Here is a 25,380-nt window from a genome sequence, read left to right as displayed (position 1 = left end):
CGCCCCCCATCACCGACCTCGATCCCGACCCCGGCTGCACTTGCCTACGCGGAGTTGGCAGCGGCCGCCAACCGGAGGATGTTGTTGGACACGCACAACGCCCTCATGCAATGTTAGGACCCGGCCAAAGCCGAATACCTCTAGGGGATGATCCATCGTTGTGCCGCAAGTTGAGACTTTTGTAGAGTACTCAACTTTTTTTTCATTTCTAAATCATGTAAAACTTTTTTCTAATCAATGTAGGATTTGTCGTTTTTAATTAATCGTGGTATTTTAAAATTATTTTGCATTGACATATTTGAAAACATTTAAATTAATTAACAAAACAATAGTAAAACCTATAGGGCGGCTTATAGGGCGCCCCACTACAGGTGGAAGGGTATGAGGATAAAATGCTGACGTGGCGGTGCATATGGCGGGCTTTAGGGCGTCCACTATAGGGGCGGCACGCCGGCCGCCCCCATTCTGATACCGCCCCACTGGCCTATAGTGGAGGGAGCGTCCGCCCCGGGGCGGACGACACTCCTGCGAGTTATGTGCGAGGAAGCTTCGGTCCCCGATCGCCGCCCCTATAGGCTCGCCGGCCGCCCCCATTAATTTTTTTTCCGAAAATTCTACTATAAATACCACTCCACCACCACCCATTTTACAGCTTTTTCAAACAATCTCCATTTATTCACTCTCTAAAAATGCATCGTGGAGACGACGAATCACCCGGCACTAACGAATCGGGATATGGTGGCTATCCTTCCCAGCCGTCGGGTTGGAGTCAAACTCCCCCTCTGTGGGGTTCGAGTCCAACTCCTCATCCATCTCAGCCGTGGAGGTCGAGTCCCACGTCCCAACCTTTTCGGAGGAATTTGAGTCGGTCGGTGTTTGGGGATTACATACCCAACCTCGACGTAGTTAACCATCCGCGGCCGGAGACCCCTTTCCAATCCAGCCAATCTCCTTTCACCGATGCAGATCGAGACGCACTGGAGACGATGATGGGTCTGCTCAGTCCGGCGTACCGAAAACGCCGACAGCATGCGTGGATACGCCCGTTCCGACGAGAGTCGGCAGGTCCGGTGGGGCGGGTGGAAGCAGTGGCGGAGGAAGAGGCGGCAGCCGCGATGGCAGCGGCGCCGGTGGCGGTGAGGGCAGCGGCGGTGGCAGCGAGGCAGCGGCCGGCAGCCGGCGGTGGACGAGCCACGCACTAAACCAAAGCGAAGTTCTTTGCTGTGGCGCGGGCGTGGGATGCCGTCACATCGGACCCCATAGTGGGCACCGATCAGACCGAAGGGAGCTTTTGGAAGCGCGTCCTGTTGGCATACAACGAGTTCAAACCTCGAGGTGCCAAACCGCGTGACGGGGAACAGCTCCACAAAAAGTGGTCTAGGATTCTGCAAGCCACCAAGCGGTTCAGCTCCATATACGAGAACAACCTGTTCAGTGCTGAGAGTGGCCGAAGCGAAGCCGGCTTGAAGGCGCTGTCAATGGCCCAATTCAACACGGAAGGCTGGCCGAAGTTCACCATGTGGGAGGAGTATCTTGTTCTCGAGCACTGTCCGAAATTCTGGGCCATCTGTGCGCAAGAGCGGGCAGAAGCTCCTGGGGCGAAGTGTACTAGACATAACATAGCCGGGGACTACAGCAGCGGCAGCGGCTCGCAATCATTCGACCTCAACGACGAGCAAACCGAAGAGCCCTCCGCTACACACTCTAGGCGCCCACGCCATCCGGGACAACATGCCTCTATCCGAAGCGCTAGAGTGGCTGGAAGTTCCTCCAGTCTATCGTCGGGATCGCGCATCCCGCAGCCCGCCCCTATACCGCAACCCATGGCCCCTGGTCCCCACGAGGTCTTGAGGGAGAACTAGATGTGCAGTTGTTGAAACAACTGTAGGACAATTGTCGTTTGTACGAGACCTCAACCGATCCGATCATCAAGGGTATATACTGGAAACTCATAGGGGAGATCCAGCGCCGGCTAGGCTTGTCTGATGAGGATTGTACAGGGGCGACCGGCGGCAGGGGGAGGCGGCGAAGAAGAGGAGGAGGAGGAATCCGATTCCGCCACTGTTGTTTTTAAATGTTCGTTGTATAATTTCACCATTTCCATTACAACGAATATTCGGTCCCAATTACCTCATTTTCTAATTATTTACATTCCGTTAATTTTAATTGATTTAATATAGATGAAAAAAAAATTAAATGATAAGTGGCTAAAAATTTTGGGGCTATTGGAAGTGTCCACCTTATAGCTGCGGACAATTTTTTTCATGGGCGCGGACAAATAAACTGGGGCTCTGGACAAAAAAAGGGCGTTGCTATTGGGGCTGTCCGTCTATAGTGGACACTCTTACCGGCGGTGACGACGGCGGGGCGGTCTATAGTGCGTGGGACGTCCGCCCCGCGGCGGACGAAAAAACAGGGCGGATGGGCATTCGGCGAGAAATGTGCGAGGACGCGCCGGTCTGCCATCGCAGCGCCTATAGGCGCGCTAGCCTATAGTGCGCGGCGATAGGCGCGCCGGGCGCCCCCTTCCGATTTTTTATTTTTTATTTTATTTTTTTCAAAAATTAACCCTATAAATACCACTCCTCCACCACCCATTTTACACCATTTTCACACACTCTCCATTCATTCACTATCTACACTTTCACTCTCTAAAAATGCACGGTGGAGACGACGAATCACCCGGCTCGCACGAATCGGGATATGGCGGCAATCCTTCACAGTCGTCGGGATATGGTGGCTATCCTTCTCAGCCGTCGGGATATGGCGGCTATCCTTCTCAGCCGTTGGGATATGGCGGCTCTCCGTCCCACCCATGGAGTTGGAGTCAATCTCCCCACCGTGGGCATCGAGTCCAACTCCTCATCCATCTCAGCCGTGGAGGTCTTCTCCCACGCCCTAACCTTTTCAGCGGAATCTGAGTCGCTCGGCGTTTGGAGATTACAAACCCAACCTCGACGTGCTTAACCAGCCGCGTCCGGAGACCCCTTTCCAATCCAGCCAATCTCTTTTCACCGAAGCAGATCAAGACGCACTGGATACCATGATGGGTCTGCTCAGTTCCGGCGTACCGGATACGGCGGGTGGAAGCAGTGGCAGTGGCGGCGGCGGAAGAGGCAGTCGCGGTGGCAGCGGAGGCGGCTCGGGCAGAGGCGGCGGCGACTCAGGTAGCGAGGCAGCGGAGCCAGAAGCCGGACACTAACGGGGCACGCACTACACCAAAGCTTGGGATGCCATCACATCGGACCCCATAGTGGGCACCGATCAGACCGAGGGGAGCTTCTGTAGGCGCGTTCTGATGGCGTACGACGAGTTCAAGCAGCGGGGCGCCCGAGAGCTCGACCCAGAACAGATCCGCCAAAAGTGGTCTCGGATTCTCCCGCCTACCAAGCGGTTCGCGTGCATATACCAGAACAACCTTATGCACGCTGAGAGTGGCCGAAGCGAAGCAGACGCGAGGGCCCTGTCAATGGGCCAATACAACACGGAGGGCTGGCCGAAGTTCACAATGTGAGAGGAGTATCAAGTCCTCGCGGATTGTCCGAAATTCAAGGCCATCTGCGCGCAAGAGGTCAGTGGAGCTCCTACACTGAAGCGTACAAGACACAACCTTGCCGGGGACTACAGCAGCGGAAGCGGCTCGCACTCGTGCGAGCAGAGCGACGAGCAAGTCGAAGAGCCCGTCCCTACACACACTAGGCGAGGACGGCCCCCGGGACAACATGCCTCTATCCGCAGCGCCAGAGGGGCTAGAAGTGCCTCCCGCCTATCGTCGGCGCCGTTTGGATCGCGTTTCACGCAGCCTGCCCCAATCCCACAGCCGATGGTTCCTGGTCCTGCCGAGGTCTTGAGGGAGAACCTCGATGCGCATTTGATGCAATAACTGCAGGACGTCTGCGGCAAATACGGAGCGGAGACTGACCCGTTCATCAAGAATATATACTTGAAGCTCATAACTCGGCTTCAGCGGCGTCTAGGGTTGGCTGATGAGGCAACTGGGGCAACAGCAGTCGGCAGCAGCGAGGGAGGCGGAGAAGAAGAGGGAGGCGGTGAAGAAGACGAGGAAGCCGACTTCGACACCGAGTAGACGGTGGCGGAGTTTTTATTTGTATTTTATTTTTATTTATATTCTATTTTAAATATTCGTTGTACAATTTTACCCTTTTCAATACAACGAGTATTCGGTCCCAATTATCTCGGTTTCTAATTATTTACACTACGGTGATTTTAATTATACTTGATTGAAATAAAAAATAATGCTAAAATGAAAATTGATTATAAAATTTGGAGGCTATTGGAAGTGTTTGCTGTAGTAGCGGAAACAAAATTTTGACCGTCGAATAACTCTAAAACCACGACAAGTACACACATTTTTGAGTTGCTTTTTGCAGACTTTTTAAATAAATGAAGCCAAACACACGCGCCTCCTTCTGCATACTCAAAAGCCGCGCTTTTCATCATAACTGCTCCCTCTCTCTCTCACTCTCTCCTGCATTTTCCTCCCTTGTTTCATACAGATACAGTATTCAAGCAAACCTCATACTCCACTCTACCACCGCCTGTTTTCATGTTTCTGCTTTAGCATTCAATGGCGAATCTCTACGATGACAATTACCACTACTCTCCTCATGAACCGGATGACATTTCTCTTTTCCTCCACCAAATCCTGCTCCGATCTAATTCTCCACCCTCGCATTCTCACCAATCTCATCCCCTTCCAACCTCTGCGCCAGAACAGCAACTAGTTAGCCAGATCTCCGCCCTCAACTCCTGCGGCCTCGCCAATGTGTCGCCGGATGATTGCGACTATGAGAGCGAGGTCATTTTCGATTTTCGTCGCAATTTTTGCATGCCTAGGGCTAAATAGGAGGATCTGTGATTTTTTAAAGGTATTTGCATGGTTTGTTGATGTGTGCGTGTGATTGATTATGTGCAGGAAGCTGCGGCGGAGAAGCCGCGGTGCTCTACGAAGAGGACTAGGGCTGCGGAGGTGCATAATCTCTCTGAAAAGGTGCTTATCCGCTTACCTTTCAACGTTTTTTTGCTTCCACTTGTGGGGGAAAGGGGTTTTGAGATTGTTGGTGGACTTTGACAGAGGAGGAGGAGCAGGATTAATGAGAAAATGAAGGCGTTGCAAAATCTAATTCCGAATTCAAACAAGGTAATAACATAATGCTTATTAGGTGATCTCTTTCCATGATGCTAATGGCTTTCATTTGTTTAAAAATTGTGTAGACTGATAAGGCGTCGATGCTCGACGAAGTTATCGAGTATCTCAAGCAGCTCCAGCTCCAAGTACAGGCGAGCATCTCCATCATTAATGACTCTATTTGCTCCTGAAATTATGATTATAGGTTGATTATGTGGTTTATACTTATACCTGCAACAGGTTCATTAGAAATTACAGAGTGACCACTAGTTGCTGGTATTACATATGTCTGGCATTAAGAAAACCAGTGAATATGAGTTTATTAACATTATTTGTTCTTCAATTGGTAGCATAACTAGTTATTCTGATTACTGGATTTCTTTCTACTAGTTTTGGTAGTTCGACAGCAAAGCTTGTGTAATACTCCTACTATCCATTTTTTTTTTGCTGAAATATGACTGATTTGGAAATAGTGTGGAAAAATTACTTGTGAAACTTACCTTTTGTTAAATATTTGAGTATGTTGAGATAGTTTGAGCACATGATTTTAAAAGTTGCATATTTCCTGTTTCAACTAGATTCTGGCAAGTGGAATGTGATGCAACTTCCTCACCAAGATTAGTAGTGAGATGGAGTATTATTAATTTTTCATCTAGATTCTGTGTGTTAGTTCTGTAAAAATTCACTTAATGCCGCTTCCAAAAGAGAAGGTTGAGTTATTGGACCCCGTCTCGTGATGGGATGGGCTGAATTCTCAGCTTGGTGGGAACTTGTTTGCTAGCTATATAATCCTCACAGTTTACGTGAGGGAACAAATTTTTAAATGATCAAATATCCAGATATATAGGAATTAGTCTAAAAAATAAATAAAAGATAGTATAGTATGGGAATTGATTTGCTTTCTTTGAATTTTTATGTTATTGCTATGTATTTCTGGCGATTTATACATGTGCCTTACCTTATCCAAGTTTTGCAGATGTTAACAATGAGAAACGGGTTAAGCCTTTATCCTATTTGCCTGCCGGGCATGCTGCAGTCGGATCAGGTTTCTCAAATGCAGGCGGATGTCTATGACACAAATAAAAACTCAGATGTAAATATGATGAAACAAGTTATCCTGGACCAGAACATCTTAGGTGATTCGCCTCTCAGGCTACCAGAAAATTTTGTTAAGCAGGAGCGCTTGTCCGATTTCTCAACTATGCTCAGTTCAAAAACTTCAATGGAGGTCGAATCAATCATGCAGCAGCAGGGAGCATTTCAACTCTCCAGATCATTTCAAGTAAGGCCTTTTCAACTCATTGTTTTTATTTGCTTCATAAAAGGTAGTGTTTCATCAACGCGAAAAACCTTTCTTCAGAAGAGTGAGAAGGTGTTGCTGCGTCAGCCTTTGACGGAGGAGTGCCCTCAAACTAGCTCTACTGGTAGGAATCTGATCTCAATCTAGGATCTGTTTGAAAGAAAATAATACTTGTTGCGATTTATCATTTCTCACCCTTTGGATAATCATATTAGGACCAAAAGCGGGATCTTCAATCGAATTGGACACTCGGTTATCCGATTTGAAGGCAAATATTTTGGAAGGATGTGACATTCTTACAAGCTATGTTAATGACCCAGTCTTCTCAGCTCATGACAAGTAGAATGTCTGGTATATTGCAGCCACTGTTAATTAGAAATAGAAAGTTAGCTAGCTTCTGATACTGGTGTTTTTTTTGTATGGCTACCTTTTAGCATGTATGTGATGGATGCTAAAGCTATTTTTTATTGAGAAGCCTAGATATATTTATTTTATGGTATGAGTAATTAAGATATCAATGTCATGGTTTGTTATTTTAATCGATGTTAACTTGATTCGATATAATAAACGAACAAAAAGTGTGTTTTGCAAATAGTATTTTGAATTCATACAAAAGCTAGTTTCCAGCGACGCATTTGGTAAGGTTCTAGTTTTCAATTGTTTCATGTGACAAAAAAAAAAGTAAGATTATGTTTGACTAAAATCATGCAAAAATCGACATCTTTTTTCCGGCAAAGACAACAAATTTTTAAAATATAATTCGATTTTCAGTTTTTCTTTTCGTCTGAACCGAACCAAAAAATAGAAAACACCAAACCAAATTTTAAAGTTTCTAAAAAATTTAGTTCGGATATTCAGTTTTTGAATTTTTTTTCACTCCTAATTATATGAGAAGGCGTCAACTTTTAGACACTTCTAAAAAGAATTTCGTTGATTTGTACACTAAACTTGACTATGCGTTAAATATTTTTGCCAAATTTATGTTATACACTTTCATCGTAATTTTGTATTTTGCAGCTATGGTTTATTCCAAAAACACTTTAATCATACTTACAAATACTCATGTAGGACCATTTGTAAAATTTCAAAAATTACAGATGAATTTTTTAATTGGATCAAATTATTAGTGTATAATATGTATGCGCAGGTGTTGGCAAATACATCTAGAAGTAAAATTATTCGAGAAATAATGTTTGTGATGCGGATATTATATCTGAGCTAGCTGATGAATGATGATATAAAATAAAATAAAATTTCATAATTAGCTTATTTAGAATGTTATATGGGTATGAGATGAAAAAAATAGTAAAAATCAAAATTTTGAAATAAGTAAAAAGGATACATTGACGTGTCATAGTAGCTCATTGTTAATTTGTTACTACTATGAATATATGATTGATCAACTACCATAAGATTTAGGACACACTTGATCGTCATTGCGGTCAACCACTCTTTGGACCAAAGTCACTACCGCTCAAAATAAACACTACTTGGATTCTTAACATAAGAAATAAAAAAGAGGATATTATCAAAAGGTCACCATGCCAAAAAAAAGAGAATTGTTATTAATCATAATTTTAGAGAAAAAAGAAGAGGGGTTTTAAAGATTAAACAATGGACGTATCCAGGATTTTGAATTTGGGTGTGCAAGTGTACGACAGATAATTACATTATTAACAATAAAATAATAGTAGTATAAAAATTGTTAAATTTTACAGTAACACAACGTAAATTACAAAATACTCACATTTATTCACAGCACAACTAAGCTAACAATTCGTATTACATAATTAATGTTGTGATATAGCCACAAATCAAAACAATAAAAATAGCACTAAGAATATAACTACGAAAGCATGAAGATAATACTAAGTAAAATAAGAAAAAATGCATACAAATCAAAATAATTATCAAAGCATTAAGAATATAAAAAAATAATAAAAATATGGATTACTGCATGTAACAAAACAACAACAAATGCAAAACCTACAAAATTATTAATAAATAAAATTGATGTAGAATAAAAATGAATGAGGGGCTAATATGGATGGAGACCTTTCAACTGATAAAAGCATACGTTTCTTTGATAGGAGTATTTTTTTTTCTCATTAATTTATCCTGCTAGCTAAATATAATTTGTTACTTCTTTATTGTGTTCACTAACAAAAAAACTCTTAGAACATGGCTGGGGAAGTAAATTACTTAAAGAGCTCTAAAATAAATAATCAACTCTATAATTTTTACTCTTAATAAGTTATTAGTTGCAACATTTTGGCATGCACAGATCAGATCACAAATACAATGAACAAAACCATTACTTTGAAAGCTAAACTAAAACAACAAAGTCTTTGAGCTGAAGCCATCCATAAGCACATCTATCGCGCATCTTCTCAACTGTCGACGCTGCCATTTCAACCAGAGGCCTGATTCTCGCTACTTCTTTCTCCACGGCCAATCTCTTATCCGCCTCCATCTACAAACACAACATGTTTCAATCTTGGCACTTCAAATGCAAATGCAACTGCAAAGACAAGTCGAAAATCATACCTTGCTGATGCAGCGCACCGTGTCTAGCGTGTAGCAAAAGTACATCAGCTGTCTATACAGATCTGCCTCCGTGTACTGATTGATGTAAAATAAAGGACCAAAATTTCAGTTTATCTTTTGTTTCAAAACTAGTGTGAAGAAGAAGAGTCTTAAAAGTTTAAAGGTAAAAAACCTTTCTGATGAGGTGTCCATTACAGCGAGGATAGTTTGGACAAGTTGTTCCTCTCTGGGAATCCCCTTGTGCACGAAGGTTCACACCGCGTGTAGTGTAGTTGCAAGTTTCATCGTCACACTATAAAAAACAACATTTAGCAGACAATAATAAATTGCACTCTTCACGTCCATTTTCAGCATAGAGTAGTTCAAGTAAATACCATCATCAGGCCCTTGTAATATATCGAGACAAATCTTTCGGCTTGTCTTTTCACCTGATAAAAACAGGAGAGTCAGCTAGCTGGGAGTGAGTGGAGTGATACCTAACAAATCCCAACTCTCTAGCTTTCTATGTATACATGGTTTAGTAGTATAAATTCATGTAGTTTTAGTGAAGGAATTTCTAGCTTCCACTAGATTGAAGCCATTAAAAAGTAGTAAATCTTTGCGGTTCCCATCTTCACAAACTGACCTAAACAAACACAAAAATAATAAAAACTACCTGGTTAGCTATAGAGGCAGGAGTTAATTTCCCAGCATCTCCTTCTGGGCACCTTGGGCAGCACAATTTGTGCCAGAAATTATCAGATCCTGCTTGCACATCTTCTGGCTTGGTATTGATATACGTACAAACTGAGGTCAATATTGGCGAGCATCCAAAGGTGCCCGAGCAGCTTGGGCACGATAGAACCAATGGTTCACAACCACGATATCTGCAATTTTTAGACAATCAATAGAATCCAATATGATTCTGGTGATACTCACTTTTCACTGAAGATATATTACATCTATAATTTACATCACCACATATGTAGCAGATCTTAATAAAGGACGATCTCTATTTGATCATTGAGCATCTAGAGCGTATCACAGACAGAACTAAGTTCATATCAAGACACACACCTCTCTTCGTCATCCAATACAAATGATAGCAAGCTGGATGGATCATTGCTGGAAGAATCAATTGATTTATTCTGGAACTGAGAATTTAGATGGAATACAGTTTAGCACGGCATAACCAAATTAAAAAGATGCATATGCATACATGTGCATATCATGAAACGAAACATGGAGATGTCATTAACCTTTGATGAGTCAAGCCCCAAACAATCAGCCAATCGCGCTGGACTTGTACCTTGAATCGATGCACATAGACGAGATATTACAGGGTGAACCTGCGACATTTTGTTGAATATTTTAGGCAATATAAGATATGCAGCATTTTAAAAGAACCAGTAATAGCATCTGATACTAGCACAGGCAGAGCAATACCTGCTGGGCTAGGTAATAGTCAATGTCAACTATCCAGTTTCCATTGTCCCTTTTCAGTTCATCAGGATGTCTTGCCCGCTGGGCGATTCCAACTGACGAAGTAGAACCAGTTCCCTACAAGTACACATGCAATAAGTTATGTCTTACTGTGTTAATGTGCAGAAGTTCAGTTAAAATATACATGTGTTAAAGTATAGAAAGAAAAGCTGATAAGCGCTATATGCCAGACCTGCTCACAGCAAATGACATAAGGTACTGTATCTCCAGCAGAGCAACCAGTCGCGTAACCACTTTTCTTCAGTCTAAGTGCTACCTGAAAACCATGGAAGAGATTTTTCACATGATGATACTGAATGATTTGAATTAATAGTTATGCTTTCAACTTACCTCTACATGAGGTTGACTTCTGGAATCAGGATATGCTTCAGGTGGTTTGGTTAGTGTCTTTGTGATCACATATTTTTCGAGTGGTATTTGTCCATTCCTCATTTCCTCTTGTATCTGCAGTTTCATACAACCAGCATTGCTCAAGGCTTTCATATAAACCTCCAAAACTTTCTCTGATATTAGAGCTCAGCACCTAAAACCTTGATATTAGGTGAGAACATACAAACAAGTTCACAGGAAGTACCTTCGTGAGGGAGTTGTGTATAACTTCAACAACATCATCAGAGGAACTGCAAACATTAGAAGCAGACATTCAGGGACAATTAAACAAGCAAATTCCGACTCATGCACCTGAGTAAGAGAAAGTGGCAAGCAACTGACCCGCCAGATAATATTTGACTGAGACAAAAATCTCCTAATTCCTTAGACAGCAAACTCCAGTCTCGGCGAACCATATCAAGACCTTTACGCTCAATGACCTGTATTAAAACCAGAAGAACAAGACGCTCTAGGTTAAAACTCCAGTCATGATGAACCATAGCAATTTTATAATGAAAGAAAGAGAAGGATGCTCTAGGTGAAAAAAAACCCAGAAAACTATATAGAAGGATACCTCAACCAATGCACCATCCTTCAATTGCATTTTGACGGCTGCATATTTCTTCTTCTTGAGCAAAAGCATTCTTTTGTACAAGCCATCAAGATCAATCTCAAGGCACTTATATTTCTTGTTCACCTATCAATTCAAGTTTATGCAGTTCAGCAGAGAAATAGATGCAAAACATCCTGTTGATCAAGATTCCTGGTTATTTCCTAATTCAAGGTTTGAGTTTTAAAATGTTTAATGAGAACAAAAGGTAAAATCCAGTAAACACTATTTATATGATTCAGTTATACAGTAATTCATGAGTTTGGTCCTAGACTCCAACGAAACAGGTATTCAAAACATACCTCCTGAATGACCTTCCCCGCTATCAATTTAGCTTTTCCAATATCATCAAGTCCACTATATATCATAATTGAATCCGTGTCTCCATAAATAACCTGCTTAGATGAAACAAATATTAAGGGTCACAGTGTGCATTAGATTAAAAATGACAACCCAATTAGTAGAAAACCAAGCAATCTTGTGCAAGTACTGACCTCTAAGTTTAGAGTATTTTGTACAAGATCAACAGTGCTCTGTAAAATCTCCCTTCCCTGCAAAAAGACACGCAAGTCAGAAAATAGCATTTCCATTTCTAATCAGTTTTCAGTTAACAAACTTCTTACTTGTAATGTTGTTAGTTCTGCTAAGGGTTTTGCATAGAATCTTGAGTTGGAGAATCCCAGACACCCGTACATGCTGTGCAACAATTAGTTGAAAAAATGAATAGGTAGAAACAATTAGAGACACAAATAAAATTAAGAATAAAGTAAAGAAGAAAAAACCTGTTGGCAGTCAGCTTTAGAGCTTGCTGCTGTATGTCGAGTTGTTTAACTTTGGGACCAGTTGCTGTTTTTAACCATGATTTAACCATTCTTCTTCTCTCGACCAAATTCCTAAGCAACTGCACAAGTGCAGTAATTCAGTACAAGATTATATTTAAATGTGCATAAATTAATGCTAATGAATAAATACATAAGGTGTTAGATGAATATTGATAGAAATCCATAGGGTCCCATCCTAAAACCAATTGGTGATAGGAGGAATGACACATGAAACTTATTTAGTAGTTTCAGTTCTTTCTTTACACCGATGTGAGATATTATTATTGTTATTTTTATTTCGTGTGCCCAAAAAATTTAATGTGGGAGGATATGTCTATGTTACTATATTTATAATGTCTTTTACCTCCGGTAGTACTCCAATTTTGTTACTAGAGGGTAGGTGGGGAAGCGATCCATCAGGAGATCTTTCAACAGTAGTAAAGCAAATATTATATTCCTGAAAAAAAGAGAAAGATAATTGGAAAGACACTTCAACATCCACTAAATGGAAATTGAGGAAGATGGTTTTAGTTATAAAGCAGGGTTCATGCTTTAGATGGGTGTATAGGAGTAAAGAAATGCTACTGACCTGAATAATAGAAGGGTAGAGACTGTTGAAATCCAGAAGTAATATATATTTGTCATAGAGTCCTTTCTTTGGCTCCAGCACTAATCCACCTGAATATGAAGGTCCCTTCTTGGTCTTTCCATGAGAATCTTCTGGAGCCTCATCAAAATTTGTGTCATCAGGATCATTCTCATTGCTCTCGATGCCAGCACTAGTTTTACGCTTTATAGTCTTCGTATCTTTGGGTTGAGCAGAAAACTTGTCTGGAACAATAAACTTCCTGGCATGAAATGAATGCAACAAAAGATATTCGACTCTTTGAGCCCTTGCCCCCTGAAATTTGACAAAGCAGTCCAATTTGTGATGTTTTTAGTAAAATGAATAATATATGATGATATTTATTCTTAATTCACAACAAACTTCACCTGGAGAGTTTTATGCCAAAGATTTCCACTAATGTTAGTCAATTGACGTGTCAGGGGAAGAACACTCAGATGGAACATGAGTGCCATCGATAACCATGCATCTGTTTCCCCATACTCAATCTGAAAAATGTGTAATATAAACTGCAGTATAAGATTAACAGTTGTAATAAATACATTCTGAGACAAGTTGATTTGGATCATCTTTGGCCGAGGCCGATGCAGACCTAAATTCTGGAATCATTGCATTTTTGAAACCATGATACACACTAAAAGCTAAAAGAAATAAGGTCAAGATTTCAAACAGAGCATGTACTTACAAGTTCCATAAGTGATCCAGAACTTTGAAACATCTTTGGGATATCATGTGGATTAATTTCCTTACGGTCCTTATCTAGCTGTGTTTTTGCTAGTTGTGACAGGGAGTAGCTCACCTGGAATAAGCAAAAGCAAAATAAACTGCAAGAAACAATAGATTCACTAACTAAAAACAATAAATGAACACACCTCTTTTAATAGGTCCCGCGAACAAATGTATGTATCACATAAGAGACGCCCAGCAATGCAGGACATGATTCCTGGACTTGCTCCTGAACCGAATACTGAACTCCCCTTTTTCTGAAGTTTGGGCATGGCAGAGCGCTTAAGACGGCCTATTTTAGACCACATGTTGCTGGGAACCCTGCAAGCCTACGAGATGAAACATGTGACAGGAAATCTCCATGAATTATCTCACAGAAAATGCAAATGATGAGACCAGTGATAAAGGGAAGATAAAAAACTAAGAATAGCAATTTTTAGGAGCAAAGTAGTTTATTTTCTATTAAAAGGATAAATAGTATCCGGTTCTTTAAAAAAAAATACCCTGCGACAATGAACAACAGAAAAGAAGGTTCGGAGTACAAGAGGCCAGGAACTAGATAATTTTAATTGTGTTTTACAAGTTCAAAAACATATGCTAAATGATGCATAAATACCTGAACTCTGTGGAGAAGAACATCCAGGTCAAATCCAGATATATTGTGCCCAACTAGAACATCACTATCTAATGCGTGCAACTCAATCATCAAACGATTTAATAGAGCCCTTTCACTGTGCCAAATTATAGATGAGTGAGTGGAAGATCAATAAATGTAAATACCATGACAAAACGTTAAAAATTGATCTATGGATAGTAAAGTGAAACCTCAGGCACAATTGTCAAAATAACTTACCTGCTCTCATAGCAAATAACATTTGACCGTGCCTTTGTATTTCTGTCCGCTGCCTCCTTAGTAAAACCCATAGGAAATATGCCTCCCTCAAGTTTGCGCACAACAGTAAAACGGCTAAGCATACCTGGACGGGTCCAGTCTGAGATTACCATAGGAGTATCAATCTGGAAGATTCAACAATCATTTATTACATGTGCTTTTATGAATATTGTAAATTAATTGCTTGCTCAACCAGTTTTTTTCAAAGGCAGCCTAATCAGCCAGCAGCACTACATCTACTTTATTCAGCTATAATAGACTGTATCTTTTGGTGTGGATTGTGGAAATCACTGAAGCCAAGCAAACTTCTATAATGATAGACTGCATGTGACATACCTTAGCCCTGTGGCAGCAAATGACAGATGCAGAGACAATTTCATTTACATTCTGCTTCTCATTGATAATAGTTTTCAAATTTAGAGCTGTAACCACTACTGGAGGAATCTCTGAGACAGTCTTTGATGAAGTTGAAACGTGAATATCCTTTGCGAAATCAATAGTAACCTCAAACTTACACCAGCTCACCTGTTCAAATCAGATAATAAGCACAGCAGGGTCAGATTATGCAACATTTATAAGAGTTAAAAGGCTCACTCGTTGAGAAGTTGTGCAGCTGGAGAATTTTGAGATTGATAGCCATGACGGTCCCTTTACTTTCCTTTTAATTAGAAACATTTCCAGCCCACTGCAAACAGCATCAACTATTAGAACACTTTCTTCAGTAAGAGAGGCTGAATGACCATATATATTTAGTATCCACATAAGCTTTATCACAAATAAATTTACCCGCAAAACTGAATTTGAACATAATTTTGGGGAAATTTATTTCAAGTAAGATCACAGACGCAAACATTGCTAGGGAGTGGCCGACTTACTAAATTATGACCAAACAAAAAGGTATGAAGATAAATACTGTGCGCCAGGTGTGATAGAAAACTATTCATGCAAGTCTTGCCACTACATGATCAAAGATGGTTATCAACAGGTGTGCGTAAGCACTACTAAAACAGGATCATCAAGGTATTGCAGCACCCAGAATGAGACATCATTTTTAATACCTATTATGAGTTCCAAGCAAAGCGCGGAAGTTGTTCCCTTTGAGATCTGATGGAAGTGGGGTATCCTGAAGGGACAAATACCATCGGTGTGAATTACAAGTAACCCAATAATTTATGACGAGGATATGCACAAAAATGGTTGCAACTCAATCTCCGAGAACAACAAGTACAGCATAGAGAATTTAAATTCAAGAAATAATAGATTATACCAAATGAGTTTTACTATACCTTGAATGGATAATTGATCTTTAGAAAATAATTCTCCCCGTGGGGTATGTCTGTTCGTTCAAATGCATAGTTTCTCTGAGAAAGAAGTAAATAACCACATAATATCAGAATTTGAGAACTAAGCATAATAGCAGTACTATTCTATTACCTAGTACTAAATGACAGAACAAGATATCATTTTCGTAATGTTCAGAATTCAAGTTCAGCAAATGGTCTTTAGCACCATATTTTGCTATTTTACAAACCTTGACAAGTGCCATTCTGAATGTTGAGACATTCCGTTGCAATAACTCCTTTGTTATTTCAGCCTTCAGTTCTGACGTCAACTTCTGAAAAAGAAATATAATCAGGAAGAGTATAAATACATAAAAAAAAATATGACAGTTACATGGAATGCTAGTACATGTAGTTTAGCTCGTAGATCGGCTTGAGACTCTTCTAGATCTTTCTCTAGGGATTTTTCTCGTGACATTTCAACTTTCTTTTCAAGCTCAATGATTTCTTCGTTGTGAATTAAAGAAACAGTCGGGACTGCATACACGCATCTCTGCATATTCCTCACAACTGCGCAACAGCTATGGTATGTACCTCCTGATTTGACCTTGATCACCATAACCACCATAAGATGTCAGCATATTAATTCCAGTTGTCAATATCTTTTAAAAAAATGATACTTATAATTTGAGTGCAAATGAAGCCAGTTATTTGAGTGCACATGAGTGATTTTTCCTTAACCAAGATATGACGATGAAGGGAAAAGTTTGCCAGATATAATTTGTAGAGTCTAGCCACATTTCAGAATGAAACTATGTCAAGCATTCACAAAGACTGACATGAAACAAATAATATATAACAGGTTCACCATGAAAATAGATAGAGCTTAACAGGAGAGCTTGCAAAAATCAGAAGTACATATACTCTGTTCTAAAAGTTATTAATTGTTAAATAAATAAATAGATCCATCCCTAGTTAATTGTCGGACTGGTTTCTACCCTTAAGACGTAAACGAAAATAAAAGGATGGAATCAACCAGATATGAAAAGCAAATGTTAATATATTACAATTCATTTGAAGATATCTGTCATTTAAAAGACCAGCAGAGCTTATAAGTTGTGGAAGTGTTTGGATAATTGAGTTTAGACTAAAGTCCAAAATTAGTCCCTTACATTAAATATAGACCAAAACTTATTGTCTAGGACCAAAAGTTAACACGCTTAAAATGTGTAGGACCAAATAGGTTTTTTATGCAAATGTATGGGACTAATTTTGGACTTTAACACGCAGTTGGCCATTAATTTTTGTAGAATTGTTAAATATGGACCAAAACATATTATTTAGGACCAAAAGCTAACACACTTAATTTATAGGACCAAAAAGTATTTTTGAGCAAATAAATGGGACCAATTTTAGCCAAAAAATGGAAAAAGATATGAAATTGGAAGTGAACATATTCAAAATAACAAATCATGGTAGAGTTATTTTTATAAAAAGATCGTTGCTTACCATAAAAAAGTAGGTTGGGGTTCAGGAGCTTATAACTCAGCCAAACACCCTCTAAATGTTGTCTAATAGTCAAAGAGAGTCCACATATCATCGTAAAGCCAATTCAAACTCAAATATGGAGTACCATCTAACACCATACGTAAATTAGCACACATTGATAAGAATACACACAATCAGGACAATGTAAAGTATAGCATACCTTTCCAAAGAGATAAACATTCCCAGCATTAGCACCATAGATCTCCTCATGAGCATCAAGTATATAAAAAGACAAAGATCCATCGGATTCCACTTCAAAGTCCAATTTCTCCTCACTGCTTCCCTGATTCCCTCCGAGCCCAGTCCCAGTCCCCTTACAATCAACAATACCAGCACTTAGTGCTTGCCACTCTACATTAGCACTCAGAGCTGGATCTTTTGCCTCTTCAAGTTTTGCATTGAGAGAATACACCTTTTTCTCTACCTTCTCCCCTTCACATTCACTAACCAATAACTCATTTTTCACGGTTTCAATTCTTTCCTTCGTTCCCTCATCTCTCATCAAATCAGCTGTGTCCAATGCTTTCTCGGCATCAATGGAGCTATTACCCTCATCTATGATACTGTTACATTTTTCAGAAGGATCAAAATCCACATCACCGAGGCCGGTGCAAGTCTCCTGAAATTCCTTCTTAATCGTATCAGGGTAACTACTCAGAAAAGGCTTCTCAATTTTCATAGGCAAATTAATGGATTTATTTGAACCTAAATTTGTAGGATTGGCTCTCCTTCTCCTCTCCCTATCACTCTCATCAGGCGCAAACTCCGCAATCACGTCATCAACAATGCTATCACACGAAACATTCTTCTGTATATCCTTCTTAAACACAGACGAAGTAAACATATTAGAAATCCTCTGCTTACCCATCAACGCCGCAGCAGAGGCCAACGGAGAAGGCCTCTTCGCCGCTTCCTTATCCGAATTGAGAGCCTTTTTGTTCCTCTTCTTCCTCGACCTCTCCGATTCCCCCTCGGATTCTTCGGAGGATAACGCGGCGCCGGCAATTGACCAGTCCTCCTCCTGGCCTTCGTCTCCGTACCCTAGGCCGTCGTCGTCGACGATGAAACCCTTGGATTCCTCGCGGCGCTTGGCGACTAGTGCCTCGTACTCGTCCTCGTCGACGGTGTCGTAGATCGGCTGCTCCATCTTGATCTGGAATCCGGCGGCTTCCTGATCCCCGCGGCGGCCGCCTCGGCGGAGCGCCTTGAGACGTTCGAGCGCTTCTGAGCGGGCCGATGCGGCGGCGCCGCGCGCGCGGCGCCGTCCGGATACCGATGGCTCCTCGTCGGACATGGTCGCTTCGTAGAGTCGGTTGGGGTTCAGTAGATCAGCTGGGCGGCGTTTTCTCCTTGCTTTAGATCTGGTCTGGTGTTTAGAGAGAGAGATAAAAAAAAGGGAGGGTTTAGAAGGAAGTGTGAGTGGCGGGAGTGTGTTTTTTGGCGCCAAAATGCTTCATTTCGGTAATTACTGTACTTATTTAAATTGATTTACCACTTTCTTTTAATTTAAATAAAAAATTTAATTTAATAGATAGTCAATGGTTCGGAGCAAGAATCACAACCAACTACCTGGACTAAAACATCGAACCAAGTGGACCGATGACTGATCCAAAAATTTTGAACCTTAAATCTGTAATTTTCTATGTGAAGTCTGATTTGCAGTTGATTTATAAAAATATAAAAATAAAGTCACTAAGTTTATTCAAAATTGGAACTGTTGATTTTTTCCAGCCCATAATACTAAGGGCCTGTTTGGTTTGCTCGTAACCATTTATGAAGATAAGTTTGTAATTGTGTTTATGGATTGGACCTATCTCGAGTGTTCTTTTTATTGAACCTAGTTTGGATTGACACTTTGCACTGGGCCGGCCAAAACCTCTAAATTTATTGACATTCGTTACGCAACATCCAAAGATTTTTCAGCTTTTGAACTAGACTACCATGAGAGATTCCATTATTAGTAGCAAGAGCATTCAAATGACCCCATTCACACCTAACTAATCAAACTACTCAGAGTACAACTTTTTTGGCACGATACAGGATTTGAGACAAGTTAAGACTTTCCCAATCTAGCCATGTATATTACAAAGGTAATTTTAATTTCCAGAGATTAAGGAAGGAAGGTTGGGAGCGAGCGATCGAGCCATGTTAGCGCAACGACTATTACAGTGAAGCACTTGTACGAGATCACGAAGATCAAGTGGAGTGACCCTTATTACCAATACATGTCGCCCAAGTCCATCTCTAAGTTGATATTGGAACCGCCATTTTCACGGGGATTAAAGTGCAGAAAGAGCTCGATTGATTTCATATTTTTGATTGGCTTGCTAGGTTAATTATTGTTGAACAAAATATCAACTCTTAGGGTTGAGATCATTAATTATAAAATGAATGTTTCGTGCCAAAAAATGGATATTCTCTATCTTCAAAAGTCGCTTGGTTCATCTCCCTCTTATATTTCGTGAATATTGGGCATGTATTTCATCTTGACTGGAGTGTACAACAGTACAAGGATAAAGTTGTAATTCTGTATGCTAGACTGAGTGCGAAAATTGCACAATAATAGTATCATATTTAGCCGATATACAAATTACCAGTAACTGCAATTAAGAGGCGGGCTACAACTCATTACTCATTCCTTTTAGAAATGGTAAATCACCAATAATCTGAGGATTGTTTTTACTACCTTGTCCTTTTAAAAATAATTTATAGATGGACATAAATATTATGATTTGTATACATAGACATGAAAACGTAGGGATGTCAATTTAGCCCGTAATTCGTGGGCTGGCCCGAATAGCCTGCCAAATTTATAGGATTAGGGTTGAAAATTTCCAGCTCGATAAAATTACAGTCCGATTAGCCCGCACCCGATTAACCCGCAACCTGTTAGGGCCAGACCCGAAAACCCGATAAAATTTCTATTGTTCTATTTGTATGACTCTAATTCGACACTTAATTGATTATTTTATAATATAGATTACTAAAAAATAACTTTCCATTTTACATATTATATATTTATTAATATAATAATAGATAAATGAATTAGAAACTTCAAATTCACTAAAAAAATATATTTAAATTTCTAAACATGCTTTAAAACTTCTTGATGTTTATGTTTTATTTTGCATAAATTTCAAATATTAGTATTTGATCATGTTTATGTTTGAGTTTAAGCATATATCTCAAATTTATCATAATTAAATATTTTACATTTTATAAATATAACTAATTTTCACCATTATTTATTGGATTGATCGCATGTTAATTTTATCGGTAGCAACCCGATTAACCCGATGGGCTAGCCCGAAACTCGAGCTTTTAGGGTAGGATTGAACTTTCATAACCCGATTAGCTTGCACCCGATTAACCCACAACCCGAATAGGGCTGGCCCGAAACCCAATGGGCTGGCCCGATTGACATCCCTATGAAAACGTATATCTAGAAGAAACTGATCACACTTGTTGATAAGGGGCATAAGATAATGAAACAGTATAGATTATTGATTGCAAGTTGCAAATCTAGCAACTTGTGTAAATGGGCAGAGGCAGCGCGCAATTGGGCACAAATATCAGGGGGATTTCAATGTGCCATTTCCCAACGCCCATTATAATATGAACAAAAATTAATTAATTAATTAATTAATTAAAATACAGAATAAAATGGCTGCTATACTATGATTTTACTCAAACTAAAAGCATCATTTCTGTTACTGTACACTTTGCGGCTTCAACTTCAATGTTGGGTTATCATTCTATCACTACTTCTGTTTCTACTATTTACATAACATAATAAATTAAATAAAACCGAAAATTGGATATTCGGTTTCGAGTTTTCCCTACCCTAAATTAATTTAAAAAATAAAAACAAAAAATCCCTTGACCCATCACCTAATTGTGAGCCAATCATCTGTGGAAGAAGCCCAATTAGGGCAATTCTCGGCGGCGACATTGACCAATCCCCTCAGCCGCTCCTCCGCCGTGGAAACGGACCACGACTCCGCCGCCGAGGTCAAGGAGCACGACCACTCCTCGAAATCAAAGGGGCATCTAGGTGAAGCCGACGCCATTTTCCAATCTCCGCTTCTCAACGCATCACAACCGTTCGTTTCTTCCTCACCGCACACAAACGGATGATTCAGAAGCATCTCAGCCGTCCATCTCCCTCTCGGATCCTTCACGAAACACTTCTCCACAAAATCTCTCCCCTCCGCCGATAAATCCCCGGGGATCTCCGGCACCTCCTCCCCCACGCCGATCCTCATCAGCAGCGCTGCTAAATCGGAGCACCTCCACGCCGGATATCCCGACGCCATCTCCGCCACCACGCATCCAAGCGCCCAAACATCCGCCGCCGCCCCCTGCTCGCTTCCGGCCACCATCTCCGGCGACATATACATCGGCGTTCCGCGCAGCTCGTAGGAGGCAGCGCCTCCTGCGCGCTTCGCCAATCCGAAATCGGCGATCCTCACGCCGCCGTCGGAAGTTAATAGGATGTTTTGCGGCTTCAAATCGCAGTGAACGTAGCCGAATTTGTGGATATACTGAAGTCCTTTCAGCAGAGCCTTCGTGTATCGCCGAATCTGAGGCTCCAGAATCGCCCGATCGCCGGCTGATCTGAGGCAATCGGCGAGAGAGCCGCCGGAGGCGTACTCCAGCAGCACATTGTACAATTTCTCGCCGTTTTCGAAGGAATAGCTGTCGCCGTAGCAGCGGATGATCTCCGGGCAGTCCTTGAGCTCCTCCAGTATCGATTTCTCGTTCAGCAGCGACGAAGAGAGGGAAGCGCCGCAGGATTTCACCGCCATTAGTGGATGAAGAAACGAGCTCTGGCTCCTCGGAATCGCGAGATTCACCTGCGCGAAGCTTCCGTGCCCTAATTTCTCGCCGCGAAACCAGTCCATTTAAGCGGAATTTCAGTTTTAGCTTGTTCGATTTTTCAGTTTGGGGATTTTGTAGAGAGAGAGAGAGAGAGAACAGAGGAATGAAGAGAACTGCTAAGCGTGTGGAGAAGGTGGAAGGTATTTATAGGGGGATTTGTTGGAGCGAAATTCATTGAATGGGATTGTAAGTAATTGTATGTATAGGTGACGCCAACATTTGGGTTGCTAAAAATAAAAAAGCACGTGGTGGGGAAGGATATTTCGCGGGAATCTCAAATAACGAAAACGTGGTAATTATTAATTCTTTAATGTAATAATAGTGAAATAAATATTTGTTAGGCATGACTAGTAAATCAATAACTAATTGTGCTTTTCCACATTCAAGATTGACTATAGTTGCTATTTATCGCTTCAATATATTTTTTACAAATCAAATCATCAAAAATCTCAAACTATATAGCCCCAACTCGTAATTGTCCAACCATAATTTTTCATTGTAAATTTTCTTTTAAAATTGTTGAATTCTATTGTGACCATCATCACTATTCGATCATAATAGTGTACAAATTGTCCTTACAAAATCTCAAACTCAAAATTGTCCTCTCATTTAGGATTTTAATTGAAATTTTATTTTGTATTTGAAAAAAGGGTATATATATACATATATTACTTTTTGAGTTTTGACGTAATTGGATAAAGTTGAGGAGGTGTTTATATTTGGAAGGAGACTACACCTTTTGGCGATGATGATCCGCTTAGAAATGGCTATTGAAGTAAAGTGACTTTCTAAGAAGATAATTAAAGAGGTAATTTGAAAAACCAAGACTCAAACCAGTCTTGAAAAGGCGTTGCTGGCTGGTGGAGTTTTCTATTGGATTTGTCAACCTTTAGACACTTCCAAGGGCATTTTGGGAATTTGCTATTTCCTACTTGAGAGTTGAGATTAATTTAAGGAGGAAATGCTAATCCTAGTACTACTATTATTTTACCCCGTCCCACAATAAAAGTCACATTTTATCATTTCAGTCTGTTACATAATAAAAATCACATTTCACTTTTATTATAAATGGTAAATAGGTTTGGCATTCCACTAACTCACATTTTATTATAAAACTAATAGTATAAAATAGTGAGTCTCATATTCCACTAATTTTTTCAATTCACTATTCTTTATATTTTTAAAAACTCGTACATGTACCAAATGTGACTTTTATTGAGTTATTGTGGGACGCATAGAGTAATTAATTATACATTTGTTTATCCTATTCTTGTTAAAATATACTCCATGTACGTGTAGATTTATTACTAATTAATTCATGTAATCTACATTTATGCTATTTGAACATATTAATGAGATAAATCTTTGATTGCTAATTATACTATACGTGTGGATGCATTGGATGTAGAGTAGATACACGAAGGATCAATTTTGACTAAAAAAATCTCAATCTAATGTTTTACGATGACAAAAATCATACTATTTGTAAATATGAAGTACATCCATTGAATGTAGATATTTAAGTTGGTAATGGCCTAATGGGAATTAATCACTAATATTCGGACAAGCATGAACCAATTATTTCCAAAAATATAGAAAATGGAATTTCTATTTTTATTGTGACAAGTACTATTGGTAGCTAGTTTCCTAAAAGAGTGATCCATTGCATCTTGACTAATTTGATTGTTATTAACTTAGAAATGTGGTTAATGATGGTGAGCATGGCTTGCATTATTAGGATTGTCAAGTCAAATTATACTTACACGCAACTTGCACTTTATAACATAATAGTAGCAAATATATAAGGTCCAAATTATGAGGATCTCTTGAAGTTGAGGTCTCCTACGTCAATTTCAACGAGTTTCATCAACCCATTTACTATACTCAATTGGTTAGCAACCTTCATTTTTGACATTCAATTTTTGTCTGTTCATTTTTGTTCAATTTATAATCCTAAAAAAGTTCAATTGTAATCACTAAAAACTAATTAGGTGGTGGAATTTTAATTGTGTTCTACTCTACTATCTCAACCATCAGAAAGTCAATGAAAGCAAGAATGTCAATTTATGGGATAGTTCTTATTTAAATACGACATAATTCATTCTATATGTGATCATCTCTATCAAAGCAACTTCCAATAATATCAACTAAAATAAATGTATAAAAGGTATATATTAAACTATATTCTTATGTAAAAAGTATACAAATTGCAAAAATGAGATTTTAAGTATTATCTAAAATGGTATCAATGCTCAATGCACAATTCCAACAAATGTAAATTTAGGCTATTTATTATTCGATTTGCTACGAGGTGAGGATTACTATAAATAATCCCTCATTTCCACCTTAATATAGGCGTTTCATTTTCTTAATATAGGCTTTTCATTTTCTGCACTCGTTAAATAATCTCCTGGAATATCGAGAAATTGTACGTGTTGGTCGAAAATCATTCAAGTTGGTAGCCGACAAGGACCTGACTATTCGCCGAGTACGGCCTTGCACTCAATAATTCCCCTCCATTTATTGGGAACACAGTCGATGTAGTAGCTCAGTACAAATATATGTGTTGCTCGGTACGTAGTGGCTTGCTAATCGTACGTTACCGAGTGCTTTCTATTGATTGTCAACTATTTCCATTTTGGGTCGTTCCTTAAAAATAGAAACTTTAGAATCTTTCTATTTTAGAACATGGACCTCACAATCCACTAACTCTACTTTCACTATTTTTTCTCTTCATCTCTCTTACTTTATCAATTTTTCTCACCTATTTTACCAATTGTGCATAAAACTTGTGTCGTTTTAAATGTTTCTATTTTTTGAATATGGAGGGAGTAATATATTAATTTTCTATTAAGAAGATAGTATTATTGTCTTCTTTTTAAATGAAAAATTCGCACCTAACATAAGTGTATTAAATACAATATAAATATACAAACTAAAAATTCTATATAAAGCGCTTTGGAGTAAAAGTGACCATAATTAACTTTATTTTCACAACAAACCCCATGAATCGAATTTGTTCCTAGTACTAAAATAGAATACATACATATCATTAAAAGAAGCCCACTACGCCAACTATAGACAGATAGAAATAATATTATAAAGTTCCAAAGGAAAAAAGAAACAATATAATAGAAATAATGTATAGAT

The 25,380-nt window shown here is 39.6% G+C and overlaps 3 protein-coding genes across 4 annotated transcripts; 1 reads left to right on the top strand and 2 right to left on the bottom strand.

Annotated features, from left to right (window-relative positions):
• Nucleotides 1-4,445: 4,445 nt before the first annotated feature.
• On the top strand, nt 4,446-6,967 carry LOC121806895 (transcription factor PIF4-like). 2 transcript variants are annotated; one of them, XM_042207066.1, is made up of 7 exons: nt 4,446-4,819; nt 4,937-5,011; nt 5,096-5,161; nt 5,236-5,301; nt 6,126-6,431; nt 6,513-6,573; nt 6,665-6,967. In XM_042207066.1, exons 1-7 carry the CDS (start codon nt 4,589-4,591, stop codon nt 6,790-6,792), a joined length of 933 nt encoding a protein of 310 aa, XP_042063000.1. In that variant the 5' UTR covers nt 4,446-4,588; the 3' UTR covers nt 6,793-6,967. The 2 variants fall into 2 exon arrangements, with proteins under 2 accessions (XP_042063000.1, XP_042062999.1); XM_042207065.1 differs by having other exon boundaries at nt 6,510-6,573.
• A 1,700-nt stretch (nt 6,968-8,667) lies between these two features.
• Nucleotides 8,668-18,764, bottom strand: LOC121810000 (DNA polymerase alpha catalytic subunit-like). Its single transcript, XM_042210872.1, has 31 exons — nt 17,510-18,764; nt 16,211-16,408; nt 16,053-16,136; nt 15,808-15,882; nt 15,580-15,644; nt 15,116-15,206; nt 14,858-15,046; nt 14,483-14,646; nt 14,246-14,360; nt 13,776-13,958; nt 13,589-13,702; nt 13,272-13,391; nt 12,868-13,179; nt 12,643-12,735; nt 12,240-12,358; nt 12,081-12,153; nt 11,952-12,008; nt 11,760-11,852; nt 11,422-11,544; nt 11,190-11,287; nt 11,053-11,098; nt 10,809-10,922; nt 10,651-10,734; nt 10,422-10,535; nt 10,235-10,324; nt 10,053-10,129; nt 9,652-9,862; nt 9,371-9,424; nt 9,169-9,288; nt 8,997-9,071; nt 8,668-8,922 (listed from the first exon to the last, which is right to left on the bottom strand). The coding sequence occupies exons 1-31, from the start codon at nt 18,641-18,643 to the stop codon at nt 8,776-8,778; spliced, it is 4,632 nt and encodes a 1,543-aa protein (XP_042066806.1). The 5' UTR covers nt 18,644-18,764; the 3' UTR covers nt 8,668-8,775.
• A 2,266-nt stretch (nt 18,765-21,030) lies between these two features.
• Nucleotides 21,031-22,358, bottom strand: LOC121806262 (mitogen-activated protein kinase kinase kinase 20-like). The gene has a single exon (XM_042206245.1). It carries the CDS (start codon nt 22,251-22,253, stop codon nt 21,237-21,239), a length of 1,017 nt encoding a protein of 338 aa, XP_042062179.1. The 5' UTR covers nt 22,254-22,358; the 3' UTR covers nt 21,031-21,236.
• Between the last annotated feature and the right edge of the window lie 3,022 nt (nt 22,359-25,380).

Source organism: Salvia splendens, chromosome 6 (assembly GCF_004379255.2).
Source record: "Salvia splendens isolate huo1 chromosome 6, SspV2, whole genome shotgun sequence".
Classification (NCBI taxonomy): Eukaryota; Viridiplantae; Streptophyta; class Magnoliopsida; order Lamiales; family Lamiaceae; genus Salvia; species Salvia splendens.
Note: the sequence above shows the minus strand (reverse complement) of the source record. Positions and strands in the feature narration are given on the sequence as shown.

Bases quoted from the DNA above. Each gene is read 5' to 3' on its own strand.
- LOC121810000 (XM_042210872.1), bottom strand. From the start codon at position 18,643: ATGTCCGACGAGGAGCCATCGGTATCCGGACGGCGCCGCGCGCGCGGC. The intron at 13,180-13,271 runs GTGAAGTTTGTT...GTCAAATTTCAG, and splicing joins TTTGGCATAAAACTCTCCAG to GGGGCAAGGGCTCAAAGAGT. The intron at 12,009-12,080 runs GTAAGAAGTTTG...GTCTTTTTGCAG, and splicing joins CAGAACTAACAACATTACAA to GGAAGGGAGATTTTACAGAG.
- LOC121806262 (XM_042206245.1), bottom strand. From the start codon at position 22,253: ATGGACTGGTTTCGCGGCGAGAAATTAGGGCACGGAAGCTTCGCGCAG.
- LOC121806895 (XM_042207065.1), top strand. From the start codon at position 4,589: ATGGCGAATCTCTACGATGACAATTACCACTACTCTCCTCATGAACCG. The intron at 5,012-5,095 runs GTGCTTATCCGC...GGACTTTGACAG, and splicing joins TGCATAATCTCTCTGAAAAG to AGGAGGAGGAGCAGGATTAA. The intron at 5,162-5,235 runs GTAATAACATAA...AAAATTGTGTAG, and splicing joins TAATTCCGAATTCAAACAAG to ACTGATAAGGCGTCGATGCT.